Source organism: Piliocolobus tephrosceles, chromosome 4 (genome assembly GCF_002776525.5).
Source record: "Piliocolobus tephrosceles isolate RC106 chromosome 4, ASM277652v3, whole genome shotgun sequence".
Lineage (NCBI taxonomy): Eukaryota > Metazoa > Chordata > Mammalia > Primates > Cercopithecidae > Piliocolobus > Piliocolobus tephrosceles.
Window position 1 is genome coordinate 118,097,542 of NC_045437.1, and position 17,641 is coordinate 118,115,182.

At 48.4% G+C, this 17,641-nt stretch overlaps 1 protein-coding gene across 1 annotated transcript in view; it reads left to right on the forward strand.

Moving 5' to 3' along the window:
- SH3PXD2B (SH3 and PX domains 2B) overlaps window positions 1-17,641 on the forward strand; it is a 118,504-nt gene that overhangs the window by 30,756 nt on the left and 70,107 nt on the right. Inside the window, exon 2 of the mRNA XM_023218943.1 lies at window positions 1,612-1,692. Coding sequence (XP_023074711.1) covers window positions 1,612-1,692 — 81 coding nt within the window. The remainder of the gene's footprint in view (window positions 1-1,611; window positions 1,693-17,641) is intronic.

Below are 17,641 nucleotides of genomic sequence, written 5' to 3' on the forward strand. Positions count from 1 at the left end.
TCCAGGAATAAATTTCGCTTCAGGCAGAGCTGGATGTAAGCTTAGACTGTTCATCGGGATAGTGGCTCCTTTCTCAGGCAGGCTCCCCTGCACCCCCGGTGAGGATAGGTGGCCCCCAGCAGCTCCACATCCCGACAGCCTGGCAACCTCAGGAGAAGAACTTGGCTTTCTCCAGAGTTGGAGCAGAAGTCCCAGGGTGGGGCGGGCGCGGTGGCTCAAGCATCCCAACACTTTGGGAGGCTGACGCAGGCAGATCACTTGAGGTCAGGAGTTCAAGACCAGCCTGAGCAACATGATGAAACCCCCATCTCTACTAAAAATACAAAAATAAGCCGGGCACGGTGGTGCTCACCTGTAATCCCAACTACTCGGGAGGCTAAAGCACGAGAATCTCCTGAACCCAGGAGGCAATGAGCCGAGATCATGCCATTGCACTCCAGCATGGGCAACAGAGCTAGACTCCGTCTCAAAAAAAAAAAAAGTCCCAGGGCAGACTCCTACTGGCTCTGATTGACCCAGCTCAAGTCATATGTTCTCCCTTCAACCAATCACCATGAATGGAGAATGTACCCCTCTCACCTTCTGTATCCATGGGGGTGAGCTGAAGGTGGGGAAGGAGCATCCCAGGAGTCAGTCATATTCACTTATGTATGCGTTGTGTCTCCTGCTAACCCTCAGCTCATGGAGGACAGGGACCCTGCCTGTGAAACCCCAGGGTCTCTAACAGCACTGAGCGCCTTGTGTTTCTATGACATTTCTCTCTTTCCAAACAGCTTTCACGTATGCATGTATTTTAATTGTCACAACTACCCTATAGCAACAGATAGTTTATGCAGTCCAGGAATGGGTCACAGATGTGCTGATCCCTTAGCCCTTAAGGGTCTACCTGGTGTGTCCAGGGCCACCAAAGGCCCAGCCAGGTGCCTCTGACCTCTAATAGTCACCTCAGTTTGCCCAGATTTGTTATCAATGTATTGTTTTCTGTGTGTGCCGTGACCTGTGACATAGGTTGGCAGCACAGCCCAGTGGTTTATAAAATGATCCTTCATCCTTAATTTCCTCAGCACCTCACATCTATCCTGGGAGGCAGAGGAAGCAGGTGCCGTTAGCCCCATTCGCAGGAGAAACTGGGACTCAGGGAAAAAATAACTTGGCCCAGGTCCTCGTTGGTGGAGACAGCATGATGGGCTGACCCATGGAAAATGTAAGATGGCCAAGAGCTGCACGTCTTCATGACTTCTGATGAAAGTCAAGGTTTTAGGAATGACTGGCAAGATAGCCAGCCTGTAGCTCACTGAATTGAGCGGGTAGCGAGGAACCCTGGCAATGCTGAAAATAGCAGCTTCTCCTGAGCTGACGCGGTGCCAGTGCATCCCGGTACTTGATGTCGTTCATCCTTTGCACAACTCTGTTGGGGGTTATTATACCCATTTTATTGAGGAGGGAGTTGAGGCTTACAGCAAGCAACTTGTCCACTGCCAGTCATTGGCAGAGCTAAGGCTGAAACCCACATCTTTCTGACTCTGAGTCTTGTGCTCCCCTTGGGTCCCAGAGATTGGGAGGCCACGTCTGGTGTTATGTTAACACCCATCTCATCTGTTATTCCTGCAGGTCTACATCATCCGGGTCACGTGGTCCAGCGGCTCCACCGAGGCCATTTACCGGCGCTACAGCAAGTTCTTTGACCTCCAGGTAAGGATTTGAGGTCTCTGGTGAGCTGCAGGGTGGGAAGGAGTTTAATTGGACTTACATTCCACTACAACTTTAGAGTCCAGAATTTTTTAAATTTCCCAGACTTAAAAATGACATCCATGACTGGGCGTGATGGCTCGTGCCTATAATCCCAGCACTTTGGGAGGCCGAGGTGGGTGGATCACTTGAGGTTAGGAGTTTGAGACCAGCCCGGCCAACATGGTGAAACCCCGTCTCTATTAAAAATACAAACATTAGCCAGGTGTGGTGATGGGCGCCTGTAATCCCAGCTACTCAGGAGGCTGAGGCAGGAGAATTGCTTGAACCCAGGAGGCAGAGGTTGCGGTGAGCCGAGATTGTGCCATTGTACTCCAGCCTGGGCAACAAGAGCAAAACTGCATCTAAAAAAAAAAAAGAAAACCTGACATCCATTACTTTCGAGACAAAAATAATGTGCTCTGTTGCTTTGTGTTTTGATATTTCATATTTCCCCTTAAGAGAAAGGGTACCTGTTGGCTGCTCTAGAATGGAGGGTCATCTGCAAATCATTTCCAAATGGCTTTGGCGTGCAGTGTTTGAACTTAAGTTTTAAACGATAATCGTGTTTGCTGGTGAGCTGGGTTTGTTGAGTGTGTCTAGACTTTTGGGGCCATTCAGCTCCGAAGACAGACCTGCATCTCCTGCCTCACCTTGGCCTCTCCCCGCAGGCCTTTGCCCTCCCCACACACTCCTGTGCCTTCCTGGTTCACTCATGGCTCTGGTAACCCCTTCTGCCCTTCAAGACTCTCACTGCCTGGGAAGTCTTGCCTGACTTTGTTCCCTGGCCAGTGAGGGCCATCCATTCTGCACCCCTACAGCTCTGTGCATCTCTCTGTATTGAAGCTGTCTGCTTGTCTGTGTTCCCACCTTGGCTGTGACTACCGTGGGCCGGAACCACATCTTTCTCTTCCTCTCTGTCCTTAATAATTTATTCAAGGCCTATCACACAGTATGTGTCCAGTCAGTGTTTGGTGAATGAATGAATGAATGAATGAATGAATGAATGACGAACACCATGTATACCACCAGTCTTACAGGGAGCCAGACAGAATGTGAACAGCTCGGTATAAGCCCATCCCCACTAGGGTTAAACAAGTCTAACCAATGGGTCAGTGGTTTCTTCTTGCCATCACTAATAACGAGTAACAGAGCAAGTGTGAGAGGTAGTCATGGTTCCTCCTCGGAGGATGTAACGGAGTTCTTTAGAAAACCTTCAGGAGATGTTGGACACTTGCCCAGCTTTCTGCCCAGCTTTCTGAACATGTATCTTCTCCCAGCCTCCTGGTAAGGGGCCTTGTCACCTCTCAGGCCAACATGAGTCTCCATCCTGACATGACAGTCTTCTTTTCAGTCAGAACGCTTCCGTTGCAAGTGACAGAAACCCAACTCAAGCTGGCTGAAGTAAACAGGAGGTTTTTTGGTGGGTGTAACTGAACGTCCTAGGAGAATATATCTCCCAGGTTTCAAGCACATCTTAATCCAGGGGTTTTTTGGTGTCACCTGGTCTGGCTTCTTCCTCTCATTCCAATTCCTACTTCCTTGGTGTTGGCTTTATCCTCGGATCCCACACGATTGCACATTGATACAACAGCTCTGGGCTCACACCCAGCAGGAAAGGATAAAAGTCACTTGTCAGAAATCCCAGCAAACATATTATTGTGTGTCATAGGCTCAACTTGATGCCAATCAATATGAGTGAGAAATGTGCCAGCCAATGGGCTTACCAGGGTCCCTGCTCCACCTCAGAAGTCAGTAAGGGCGGAGACTGACACCTGGAGAGAGGTAGTTTCACAAACTGCTGGGATCAGCAGTAAAGTCAGCGGTAAAGTCGACATTTCCTGGCGGTCAGAAGACCGCCTCTGTCCTTTGTACATCATGCTGTCTTTTTTCACACAGGTTCTCTCAGAAGGTTGGCTTCCTTCATTATTCTGACCTAATTTGCTTCTGACAGTGTCGAATAGAGAATTTTCAGAGCTCGTGTTTTATTATTTTGCAGGGGGAGGGGAAATAATGTGTTTCTAAGTGGTTTCCCAAAACGCCTACGTAACGAACTGCCAAGAGTCATTGCATAATGTAAAACAAGTGAGACACCAGTTACCTATTGAAAATGTAATGAATTCATTAGTGATGTTTTATGTTCAGTATGCAATAATATCAAACAGAATCATAAACAAATTATATTATTGCTTCTGCTCTGCAGCAAACAGAATGTAAAGAAACAAAGCAGCTATATGTTAAAACATGCTAAGATACCATCTGAAGTGAACTTGACAGGAGCGAGCACTGGGGAGGGGAAGAAAGATCTAAACCCTGGGGGAGAGGAAGGGAGGATCACAGTGCTGGTGCCCAGCATCTTTCGATGCCATGGGCAGGAGGCACAGTCCTGGCTGAGAATGAATGAGATACAAATGGATGACCCTCTACATTCTTTACCCGGATCTGTGGTGATTTATGCAGATTCACTGTAGTAGGTCTTCAAAGAGTGAGTGTTAGGTAAACATGTTTGCACGTTGCTAGACTGACTTTTCGTGCAGTGAGGGTCTAGATAGGGAGGGCTACCTGTATATTGCTTTCAGAGGCCTCTTGCCTGCCTCGCACCTCCAAGGAGCAGAAGAGGAGGTAGGGAACAATAACACATGATTGTTATCCTAGGAATTATTTACATCCACCGAGCAAAGCCCACTCAGCTAGCTTAGGCACAAAGAGAGGGATGGGGTTGGATATATGGGAAAAGGCAGGTGTGTTCCCTGAAACCTAGAGCAGAAAATGCAACCAGCCTCACAGGAGCCAGGAACCCAGGCCATCTGTCCTTGTGGCCTCAGGATCTCCCATGGAGCCTGTTCTGGACCACTTCCTCCAGCTACCCACTGGCCCACATCCCCTAAGAGCATCCCCCAGTGAGCACCTTCTCCCCGGATTTGCAGTGTTCTTCCCTGTTGTCAAAGCACTAGAGTTTCTGGATGCTGATTCCAGTCTCCAGAAGGGAGAATCTGGTTTTCCTAAGGACCCTGGATCATAGTTTACCGCCAAGCCTGTCAGCTGTTGCCGGGGAGGTGGGGACATAGAGTCATCTGGAAGAGATCTGATGAGAAGCGGAGTGGCAAGGGGGCCCTGGAAGTGCTTATGCAAATGTTGTTCATTGCTGACATGTCGAGGCACGCGGCCAGGCCCTGTGCAAGGTGGACTGGGTTCTCTGAGTTCCCTGTTCCAGCGTAACCTATGGCTTAAGACCTTGGCTTTCAGTCAGGCAGACCTGGGTGCAAATCTCAGCTCTGCCTATTCAGAGCTTAGCTTGGGGTCACCACTATATGTTTCTGAGTCTCAGTCTTCTCATCTGTATAGTAGGAATGAAAGTGCCTTCCTCGTGCATTTATTATGCCAGGTAAGCAGGACATACCTGGCTCAGTAAGTGCGTTAGCTGGCAGCCGTCCCTCTGCACAGGTGTGACTTGCCCAAGCTGTTATCCTTTGGGAATGCTTGAGCCAGGGTTTGATTACGGGTCTTCCTGGCCCAAAGCCAATGCTCCTTCCACTCTCCTGTTTCAACTCAACTTTCGTATTTCTACCAGAACTTAAAAGTCAGGTTTTCCTCCATGCTCAGCATAGTCGGTAATAACTGGGGGGTTGTCACGTCAGTGTTCCCTCCTGTAACAAAGTTGTCTAAGGCAGGACTTCATCCAGGCTCAGAGTCCCAGATGGGTGGCTGGAGTGGGAAAGTCATGGAATTCCAGAGGGTCCTGCTCATCCTGGAAGCATCGTGGAACCGGCCTCCTCCTCCCCCACACACACCCCAGCAGGGAAAGCTGAAAGAGGTTAGGGCAGGATCGCACCAGCCCTTGCGGGCCTGCAACACCCTGGAGTTAGATGATTTCATGATTCCACCCTCCCCTCCCTCTTGTCTGGCAAGCAGCCTTGGTTTTTTCACAAGTAACTTGGCCCAAACAGTGTGGGGAGAGCCGAGCCTTGGTGGAGGAGCAGCAAGGCCAGTGTGGCGTAATGGAAAAAGCAGAGAACTCAGTCAGGAGACCTGGGGCCCAGCCACGCTCCAGTTGTGTGGCCTTGGGCACACCCCTTAACCCCTCTGTGCCTGAGAGCCCTCATTGGTGACATGGTGAAAACAATAGGAACAGCTGGCATTTCTGGACCACTGAATGTGGGTCCTATCCTGCTAAACTTCTAGATATAGTGACTCATTCAGTCCTCCAGACAAGCTTATCCAATTACGCAAATGAAGAAACTCAGGCTCAGAGAGGTTAAGTTGTTTGCCCAAAGTCACACAGCTAGTGAGCCTCAGCTCAGATTGGAAGCTGGGCAGGCAACGCCAGTATCCACACTTTTAGCCGCTCTGCTTTCTGGGGCTCCTGTCTGTAATGGCTGCTTCACAAGGTTCTCGTGAGTTAAAACTTATCATCTGTGTCCAAAAGAGGCAAATTCATGGACGGAAAGCAAGTTCGTGGCTGCCAGAGGCTAGGGGAAAACGGGGAGATACTGCTAATGGGTACTGGGTCCACCTTTTAGCGGTGATGAAGATGTTCTAGAATGATTTAGTAGTCATGGAGGCCTAACCTTATGAATATACTGAAAGCTACTGCACTGTACACTCTAAAAGGGTGACTTCTATGGTATGTGAAGTATATCTCAGTGTAAAAGGGATAGTGAGTGCCAGAGCAGTTTTAAGTTTTCAAGCACCAAGCAAATGTCAGCTGTTAGGATTATTGATGGGCATGGGTGCTGCTAGGAATTGGCATAAAGATTAGAGGAGGAGCTGATGCCAGTTAATAGAGTATGGTGAAGATCCTGGGCTTTGGGATTAGACAGGGCTGGGCATTGATCCAAATTCTGCCACTTGCTGGCCATGCGATCTTGTTTTCATCAGAACTCTTTTAGGTACAAATGACAGAAGCCCCGTGGATTATTCAAACAGAGCATTGATTAGCTGAATGTAACTGAGAAGTCTAAGGAAACTGGCTTCAGGTGTGGCTGGATCTAGGCGCCACACTGTCAATGAGGACTTGGCTTTCTTCACTTCTTGGCTTTGTGTCCAGGCCAGGTGGTGTCCAGCTGGTGGCAGCCACAGCTCCAGGCTGCATCCCACAGATCAGCACAGTGACTTCAGGGAAAGAGAGAACACGCCAACAGTTAAAGCAAAAGTCTCATTGGCTTATCTTGGGTCACATGACCAGACCAGGACCAGCCTGGAGACTGAAAGTAGAATCAGTGTCCTGCCAATGCATGGAGACTAACAGAGCGGTGGTAGATTCCCTGGAGGACATCATGGAAATAGCCTGTCGGTGATAGAAAACAACATGCCCCCTCCAACGGGGGCAGGACATTCCGGCAGAGAAAACAGTCTGCAGAGAGGCCACTCAGGAGTTGGAGCATGACCCAGGTTCCCTTGTGGGGAAAGAGACTCGCAGTCACCAAGTGTGATGGCTCACACCTATAATCCCACCACTTCGGGAGGCCGAGGCAGACAGAGCACTTAAGCCCAGAAATTCAAGACCAGCCTGGCCAACAAAACAAGATCCCATCTCTACAAAAAATTTAGAAATTAGCCAGGTGTGATGGTGCACACCTGTAGCCCAAGCTACTCAGGAGGCTGAGGTGGAAGGATCCTTTGAGCCTAGCAGGTCGAGGCTGCAGTGAGCTGAGACTGTGCCACTGCACTGTAGCCTAGGCAACAGAGCGAGACCCTGTCTCAAAAAAAAAGAGAGAGACTCACAGTCTCTGTGAAAAGGTCCTTTAAAAAAAAAAAAAGTAGAGGCTGGACGCAGTGGCTCACGCCTGTAATCCCAGCACTTTGGAAGGCTGAGGCTGACGGATCATAAGGTGAGGAGTTCGATACCAGCCTGGCCAACATGGTGAAATCCCGTCTCTACTAAAAATACAAAAATTAGCTAGGTGTGGTGGTGGGTGCCTGTAATCCCAGCTACTCAGGAGGCTGAGGCAGGAGAATCATTTGAACCCGGGAGGCAGAGGTTACAGTGAGCGGAGATCATGCCATTGCACTCTAGCCTAAGCAACAAGAGTGAAACTCCGTCTCAAAAAAAAAAAGTAGAGACAGGGTCTCACTTTGACACTTAGGCTAGAGTGCAGTGGCGCCATCACAGCTCACTTGCAACCTCAAACTCCTGGGTTCAAGTGATCCTCCCACCTCAGCCTCCCGAGGAGCTGAGACTACAGGTGTGTGCCACCATGCCTGATGAATTTTTTAAATTTTTGTAGAGACGGAGTCTTGCTTTATTACCCCAACTGGTCTCAAACTCCTGGACTCAAGTCACCCACCCGCCTCGGCCTCCCAAAGTGCTGGGATTACAGGCCTGAACCACTGCACCCGGCCAGAAGGTCCCCTTTGTGAAGATTCACCTTGCAGCTTGGTTTCCTGACTTGCTTACCTTAGAAAGGCCTGATAGTCATGCCTGATGCTATTGCTTGACATCTGACCATGCGTGTCATTCACCTGAGGGTGCAGGAGATGGGATAGAGCCCCTGGCTTGAAATAAGAATACGTGGTGTCAGGTCCTTCCCTCTGTCTTACCAGCTGTGTGACCTTGGGATGGTTACCCAACCTCTCTGATTCTCCCTTTCTGCCCTAGCTTGGGCCTACCCTGGAGAGTCCATCAGAGTGTGGCAGAGGAAGTTGGCATCCAGGCAGAGCACTGGGGATGACTGGAGTGCCCAGAGAGCTGAGGGCAATGCCTAGCGGAAATGTGGCTGGATTGAGCCACATAGTAACGATATCGGCAGTCACTAACTGGAATGTGCCAGATGCCCATGTTGTATGCCATCTCATTCAGTCCTCACAGGCATGAGGTCAGTATTGTATCCATTTCACAGATGGGGAAACTGAAGCTCAGAAAGGCAGAGTCACATGCCCAGAAAGCAGCATGGCTGGGATTCAAGCCCAGGTGTGGCTGGATCTGAAACTTGCACTCCTAACCTCCCTGCCTCCTTGGGCTCCAGGATTGCCTTTCAATCTGCCTATTTAAAGATAGACTTACCCACATAGAGTCCTGCCCACGGCTTCCCCTTTTTAAGGCCCATTTGGCTCCTCCCTCTAAGATACAGGCAGAGTCTATCCCACAGAGGGCAGTTCCGACCAAAACGTGAGCCCTTTGCAAAAAGGTCTTGGGACCGGTGCGGGGTGCACTCTACACTGCACTGTGCAACCTTTGCCGTCTGAGTTTCCCCACTGGTTCATTGTGTCCCCCAGGCCAAGGGTCAGGGGCATCACTGGAGCCAGGGCTTCCCTCACGGAAGGTGCAGTTAAACATTTGCTGACCTAGAGCTCGAGCTGCCACAAGGGACCCAGATGGATCTGTGCTTTCCATAAGCCTCCAGTGTAGTGGGAATAGGCAGATGTTATTTCAGATAGAGATAAACCCAGGTGTTCAGACAGGGACCTCCCTCCTAGCCAGGGAGCTCAGGCAGGGCTCACTTCCTGGAGGAGGTGACATCTGAGCAGGGTCTTGACAATGAATAAGGAGTGGCCCCTCCACTGAGTGGGGGAGGGCATTGCATGCAGAGGATGCCTCACGTGCAAAGGTGCAGAGGTGCAACGGAGCAGGAGTCTTAGCTGGGCATCTTCCAGAATTCCAACATTGGCAGGGGGGCACAGAGCAAGCTGAGTCACTCCGCCCACGAAGGAGCCCTCGGGAGAAGTGCCAGCCTCATCTGTAAGAAGGAGCACTCCCTACGGGGAAGTTCATGCTGCAGGGATCCAGAGAAGCTTTTCTGGCTCCTCTCCTGCTCTGCACGCTGTGCCGTAGGGTGGCTGCTAGGCACAGGGGCTTGCGGTTTGAGCAGTTCTTAGACGCATCAAATCACAGGTGGAGGCTGCGTCTTCATCTATGCCTTTGTCTGTCCAGAGACTGTCCCAAGTCACGCAGCAAAAACCACTTGTTTCCAATTTCCATTGAGCTAGGACTGACCTATCGCTGCCGCCGCCTTTTTTTTTTTTTTTTTTTTTAAGATGGAGTGTCACTGTGGAGTACAGTGGCGCGATCTCGACTCCCTGCAACCTCTGCCTCCCAGGTTCAAAAGATTCCCCCGCCTCACCCTCCTGAGTAGCTGGGATTACAGGCACGCGCTACCACGCCTGGCTAATTTTTGTATTTTTAGTAGAGATGGGATTTTGCCATGTTGGGTCAGGCCAGTATTGATCTCCTGACCTCAAGCAATCCACCCGCCTCAGCCTCCCAAAGTGCTGGGATTGACTTGTCTTATTCTTAGATCCTGGTCCTTCCCCACCTCGGCTCTCTTGGGAGTTTGACAGCCCCAAGTGTACTTTTTAGGATTATCCGCCCAGAAGGCCCCATGCTCCACTGCAGAGGCCAAAGGGAAGGGAGGGCTTTCTTCCAGCTTTTCCGAGGACAGGTCTAGGGGGTGGCAGAACTGAAGAGTTTTCACTCCCTAGGCAGGCCTTGCCTGGCCGGGAAGCCTTCCCAGCAAGATCCCAGCCAACATCTGGCGCGAGAGTCTACCAACCATATTTATCCAAATACTGCCTTTACTCCATCCTCAGACACACTTTTTCTCCCCAACATTATCTTTGAAATTGGAGTATGCCTCCAACGTGTTGTGCATACTTAAATGGAATAGTTTTCCCTTCCCACTAAAAGCTATTACCATATGGAAGGTGTGTCGCTGGGAAAATACCGTAGTTGCCTTTTTCCACACAGTTAGCAATTCTTTATTTCTAAAATAGAAAGAGGCATGATTATCTTGGGCAGTTGCAGCTAAACTCAGGTCCAGGCCCTGTTGCTGCCACCTGGTATGTAATTTTTCCTTTCCCAGAGAGTGACTGACTAAACCAGTTAACCACTTTTTCTCATCTGTTTTTTCATTCATTCATTCATTCATTTACTCATTTGTTCTTTGCACAAATATCTAACAGGTGCCTACTGTGTACCAGTGAGGAGGCAGTGGGGCAGAAGAGAGGGCAAACACTAGTAAGGGGGTTGAACTGAGAAAATACAGGCCTGGACTTAGGGGGAGCAGTAAGTATGGAGAGAAGTGGACAGACCGGAGGTGGTGGCAGCCTCCGTGCAGCATGTCCATCAGGACACCAGACATACTGATATTTAGACCAGCTCGTGGAGGGGACAGAACCCTCAAAGACAACAAACCGCAGATGATAGACTAGGCCCAGGGACATCGTTGTGTTCGGGGACCTGAAAGCCCTGCCCAAGGACCCTGTAGCTTTCTGCCAGCCTTCAGCTGCACATGATGGCCCCAGGCCTTTCTCCACTTCCTGCTCTGGCTCCTCTGGGACTTGGGGCTTTTGTGATATTGAGGGGGTAAACCCCTCCCAAGTCCGGCCTCTATGGCTGCTGCTAACGCAAACCACGTGCAGTGGCCAGCTTCCATGGCGTGTTCTTTGGACAACGTGTCTCGCATTCCCTCTACCGCAAGCTGATGTCTTGAAAACTGCTGATGGAGTGTTCTCTCTTTCTTCTTGGAAGCCTGTGATGTGGCAACTTGATGTGACTCCTTCTCCCTTCCTACTCCCCAAATGACTCATCTTCCTCTTCAGTTTCCAGTCCTCCTCGCCCTGAGCACCACTTCTTTTGTTATCTGGGGGGAAGCGCAGGTAGCGGGTTTTCTCATTACCAAGGATGACATTGGTTAGACTTTGAGGGGCATGCCTCTTCTCCTGCTGCTGCAGACAGCCTGGGCCTGGTCCCTTGAAGAACCTACTTTGGATGCCTAGTATTACAGTTCTCTGCATAGACGCAGTTGGTGGCCGGTAAACCTGGACACCCCAAGACCAGCTCGGCAAGGAGAGCTTGCAGGGCTCTAATCCCCCAGCTTGTTACCCTGAGTCCTAGTCTTTGCAACTAGCGAACTTACAGATGGCCGTTGACATTGACACAGTGGTGTTGAAAACGAAATAAAACTGGGTGTGGTTTAAATAGGAGGATATTGTGATAGTCCAGCCCTGCACTGTCCGGGATGGCAGCCGCTCGTCACATGAGGGTATTTAAATGTAAATTCAAGTCAATTAAAGAAAATGTTTAAATTGAGCTCCTCAGTTGCAGGAGCAGCATTTCACATGCTCAATAGCTACCAGGAGGCTAGTGGCCACTGGGTTGGACAGCAAGATGTAGAACACCTCCATCATGGCAGAAAGTTCCAGCAGACAGCCCTGCTGCAGCCACAGGACCACCTGGGCAGTCCTGACGGGTTTTTTTTGCCAATCTTAAAACACAACCTCACAATCAAATATTATTCAGCCTTAAAAAAGAAGGAAATTCTGCCACATGCTACAACGTGGTTGGAGCTTGAGGACCTTATGCTCAGTAAAATATGCCAGATCCAAAAGGGCAAATACTGAGTGATCCACTTATTGGAGGTAGCTAGAACAGTCAGATTCATAGAGACAGAAAGCAGAGTAGTGGTTGCCAGGGCCAAGGTGGGGGGAGAGGGGGAGTCACAGTTTCAGTTTTGAATGATGAAGAGGTTCCGGAGATGGAGGGTGGTGATGTTTGCACAACATTGTGAATGTGCTTAATGCCACTGAACTGTACACTCAAATGTGGTTGAAATGGTAAATCTTATATTGTGTGTATTTAACACGATTTAAAAAAAAGAAAACCACACAGCCTTACAGACTACTAAAAGTTATCCCCAAATAACTTTCAAAATAACATATTCAATATGGGCAGAGTGCAAGGAGCGGGGATTTTTTGCTGAGCATCTGGTGTGCTCCCCAGAGTTTCCACACACGGCACTCATTTACCCAGCCCCGCTGCGGAGCAGGCTGCGTCCCTCCTTCTGCAGACAGCCAAACAGGCTTAGGGGATGAAGTGTCTGGCTAAGGACACACAGCTGGCATGAGGAAGCATCAGGACTGAACCCCAGGGCTGTTGGGTCCCCAGCAGTTGTCTGTGGTTAGACTATGCAGTATTTAAACCCTGATCTTCCACCTCCAACAAATAAATAACACAAAGGGAAGCCGTGCAGCTCCTTGGGCCGTGCTGATCTGGGTAAAACCAAGTCAGGACAAAGGGCGAGAGAACAGCTTCCTAAGACCACGCAGTAGAGACTCCTCTGAGGACTGAAAACACAGCAGTGGCAGGTACTCATTGGCTGGCATGTACATTCAGGCAGGGACTCCAAAGGAATCCGGAGGTTGGAAATAGTCTGGTGGACAGATTACTGGTGCATTCTTTAAAAAAAAAAAAAAAAAAATCCTTTTAATGGTGTTTCGTTGTCTTAACAAATAAAATTGAGAAGGGAAAAAGTAGATAGTGTTAGGCAAAAACCTATAAATCTCCAAAATACTCCACAGCTGAGACTGATTAATGGCTCTGCTTTTGAAAAGAAAGCATGCTGTTCACATGTGCACAGAATATTAAACTTACCTCATCTCAGGCTGACTTTAGTGTTCATATGACACTCTGAAGCTGCCTCAAAGAGTGGTGTTAGACAAAAAGAATGGAATTTAGACAAAGATGCGTGGACTGACTGGACACACCACTTAGCTGTGTGACTTCAGGCAAGTTCACTGTCCTCTCTGCTCCCAGTTTCCTCATCTGTGACAAGGGAAATGTAACATTTATTTCACAGAGTTACTGTGAAGGTCACATGAAATCGTGTATGAGAGGATGTGTTCACTGTGAACTGTTATACACATTCGTTGTGATTACTAATTATTATTTAATATTGGTAATGTGAATATTATTCCTCAGAGTTACTTAGCAAACATCTCCTGACGTTGCCTCCCAAGGTGTTTGCTTAGTTGCATTCATTGGTTCAGCCAATTTTTTTAAATTAACAAACTTTAGTTTTTAGAGAAGTTTTAGGTTCTCAGAAAAATTGACTGGAAAGTACAGAGCCCCTTGTCCTCCCCACTCACAACCTCTCTTCATCAGCATCAAGTTCAGCCCGTTTTTATTGAGCACCTACTATGTGCTGGCATTGAGGAGCTCTTGGATTCACAAAAGGAAGGCTGCCTTTTCCCACAAGGCCCCACTGTGGCCTCACCTGTCTCTGAATGACAGTGGACCAAGCATTTCCACCTTACCAGGCAACACAGAGCAGGGGGCAATGACTCAAAACCACAAATAAAACCACATGTTTAAAATACAGGCAAGGATGTAGAGAAAAGGGAACTCTTATACACAGTTGGTGGGAACGTAAACTAGTATAGCCACCGTGGGAAACAATGTAGAGGTTCCTCAAAACACTGCAAAGAGAACTACCATATGATCCAGCAATCTCACCACTGGGCATTTATCCAAAAGAAAGAGAATCAGTATATCTAAGAGATAATACATCCCATGTTGATTGCAGTTCTAGTCACAACAGCCAAGGTGTGGAATCAGCCTAAGTACCCATCAGCAGATGAATGGATAAAGAAATTGTGATATGGGCCAGGCGCAGTGGCTTACGCCTATAATCCCAGCGCTTTGGGATGCTCGAGGCGGGTGAATCACCTGAGATCAGGAGTTCGAGACTAGTCTGACCAACGTGGTGAAACCCCGTCTGTACTAAAAATACAAAACTTAGCCAGCTGTGGTGACCCATGCCTGTAATCTCAGCTACTGGGGAGGCTGAGGCAGGAGAATCACTTGAACCCAGGAGGTGGAGGTTGCAGTGAGCCAAGACCGCACCATTGCACTCCAGCTTGGGCAACAAGAGTGAAACTCTGTCTCAAAAAAAAAAGAAGAAGAAAAAGAAAATGTGGTATGCATACACAATTGATACTATTCAGCCATCAAAAATAAGGAAATCCTGTCATTCGCAGCAACATAGATGCCACTGGAGGACATTATGTTAAGGGAAATAAGCCAGGAACATAAAGTCCTCACTTATATGTGGAAGCTAAAAAAGCTGATCTCATAAAAATAAAAAGTAGCACAGAGGATAACTAGAGGCTGGGAAGGGTAGGGGGAAGTGGGGAGATAGGGAGAGATTTGTAAAAGGTTACAAAATCACAGATAGAAGGAATAAGTTCTAGTGTTTTGGGTGGTTTTGTTTTTGTTTTTGTTTTTGTTTTGAGACCGAGTTTTGCTCCTGTTGCCCAGGCTGTAGTGCAATGGCACGATCTCAGCTTACTGCAACCTCCACCTCCCGGGTTCAAGCGATTCTCCTGCCTCAGCCTCCCTAGTAGCTGGAATTACAGGTGCCCGCCACCACACCCAGCTAATTTTTTGTATTTTTGGTAGAGACAGGGTTTCACTATGTTAGTCAGGCTAGTCTCGATCTCCTGACCTCAGGCGATCCACCCACCTTGGCCTCTCAAAGTGCTGGAATTACAGGTGTGAGCCACTGCGCCTGGCCAGTTCTAGTGTTTTATAGCACTGTGGGATGACTATAGTTAACAATAGCATATTATATAGTTTCAAATAGCTAGAAAGAAAACGTTGAATATTTCTAACACAAATAAATGATCCATGTTTGAGATGACGGATATGTAAATATGCAGATCTGATCACTACATATTATGTGAATCACAACATTACTAATGTACCCCATGAATATATAATTATTATGTGTCAATTAAAAATTAAATTTTAGAAATTTAAAAAATAAAAAGAAACTAGAAAGTGAAAACCCAGGCCAGGCGTGGTGGCTCACATCTGTAATCCCAGCACTTTGAGAGGCCAAGGCGGGCAGATCACTTGAGGTTAGGAATTCGAGACCAGCCTGGCCAACATGGTAAAACGCTGTCTCTACTAAAAATAAAATTAGGCAGGTGCCTGTAATCCCAGCTACTTGGGAGGCTGAGGCAGGAGAATTGCTTAAACCTGGGAGGCGGAGGTTGCAGTGAGCTGAGACCACGCCATTGCACTCCAGCCTGGGCAATAAGAGTGAAACTCCATCTCAAAAAAAAAAAAAAAAATAGTAATAATAACCCAAAGCACACAAAAGAAAAGCAATAATTAAGATAAGAAATTGACATCCTGAGCAACATGGCAAAAGCCATCTGTACAAAATACAAAAAAATTAGCCGGGCATGGTGGCACACGTCTTAGTCCCAGCTACTCTGGAGGCTGAGATGGGAGGATCATCTGAGCCCGGGGAGATTGAGGCTGTAGTGAGCCATGATTGTGCCACTGCACTCCAGCCTGGGTGACAGAGCAAGACCCTGTCTCAAAAAAGAAAAGAAATTGAGAACAGAAAAAGAATAAAGAAAATCATTGAAACTAAAAGCAAGTTCTTTGAAACAATAAAGATTAATAAACCTGTAGCTAGAGACCAAGGGAAAAAAGAGAGAAGGGAAAAAACAAAAACACAAAAACCCACAGTTTAAAAGTTTAAAGACTTCTGGGGCAAGGCCGTGCATCCCAGCAGCTTCCAGGATGCCCAGCCAAGCTAAGGCTGACTCACCTGCCCAGGGCATCGTGTAGAACAGCACCAAAGAGGCCGGGAGCTCCAGCATGGAAAAACAGCCCTGTCCTTTTTAATTGTCTTCATAGCATTTCAGAGGCGGGGTGATTTGATGATAAAGAAGCACGTGGTCTTCAGTCTCTGGCCCCTCCGCTTTGTTGGCTACGGGCCTTCAGTTTCCTGGACAGTCATGTCCACCTTAAAGCAATGATCCAAGGTTTTAATGAGGGAATGTTTCTAAAGAATCTAGCCCGTGTCTGGCAGATAGTAGGTGTTCAATATACGTATCTCATTTCTCTCCCACTTCAGGTCCTCCCTTCCCTCCCCATATGTCTGCACAATAGCTGTGTGTATTTCCCCTGGACTTTTCAAAGCTTCTTTTAGGCCGGGCGCAGTGGCTCAAGCCTGTAATCCCAGCACTTTGGGAGGCCGAGACGGGCGGATCACGAGGTCAGGAGATCGAGACCATCCTGGCTAACACGGTGAAACCCCGTCTCTACTAAAAATACAAAAACTAGCTGGGCGAGGTGGCGGGCGCCTGTAGTCTCAGCTACTCGGGAGGCTGAGGCAGGAGAATGGCGTAAACCCGGGAGGCGGAGCTTGCAGTGAGCTGAGATCCGGCCACTGCACTCCAGTCCGGGCGACAGAGCAAGACTCCGCCTCAAAAAAAAAAAAAAAACAAAGCTTCTTTTATTCCATGAAAGGGATAGATCTTGAGTGCCAGAGTGACTTTCCTGTGGGCAGGCTTTTCACATTCCAACCATTACTCCACGAGGCTTGGGACTGCCTTCCCATCTGCTTTGATTCCTTTACCCAAGTACTAAACAGGGTAGGTTAAGATGCTGCTCACACAAATAACCTCACTGTACAACAAGAGCATGTTGTCGTAGCTCACTCAGACCACGTGTCCAGCAGAGGTCACTGGGATCTTTGGACCTCATCCCATGACTACGGCCAGCAGAAAGCCAGGCTCTGGAATGTGGCCAATCCCCATGAAAGGGGGAAATAGCAAGTGCGAAAGCATCCACCAGTCATCGTCTTCCACCCTGAAGTGACACATGTCTCCAGCTCACATGGAATGGCCACATCCTACTTCAAGGGACTGGGGAAAGTACAAATCTACCATGTGCTCAGAAGAAGAACCAGAAATATATGACGACAGTGTTAATGATTTCCCAGCCCAGCTTCAATCCGTAAAATAATGCTGCAAGTTGGTGTCCCTATGGCAGACTTAAAGATGAGACCCTAAAAGGTTTTGTCACTTCCCTAAGACCACATGGGGAGTAAGCAGCAGATCCTTGTAATTTTGTCTGCCAAATCTGATACTTCACATGAAGTCCCTGAAGCGTTCCGAGATACATTTATGGTACTATGAAAGGTTTTTGTTTTGGGGACTCTGCCCTCTTGCTCCTCTACCCCTACAGCAGCCTACACCTCCCTCTGTTTACACCACTTTTTAATGATCAGCTTTCTTCTCGTCCCCTCTCTAGATTATGAATCTTTTCTTCGCTGTACCCTGTTCCTCTAGCACAGAGTCAGGGCCAAAGCTGTCTGTTGAGCTGACCTGGGGAGCT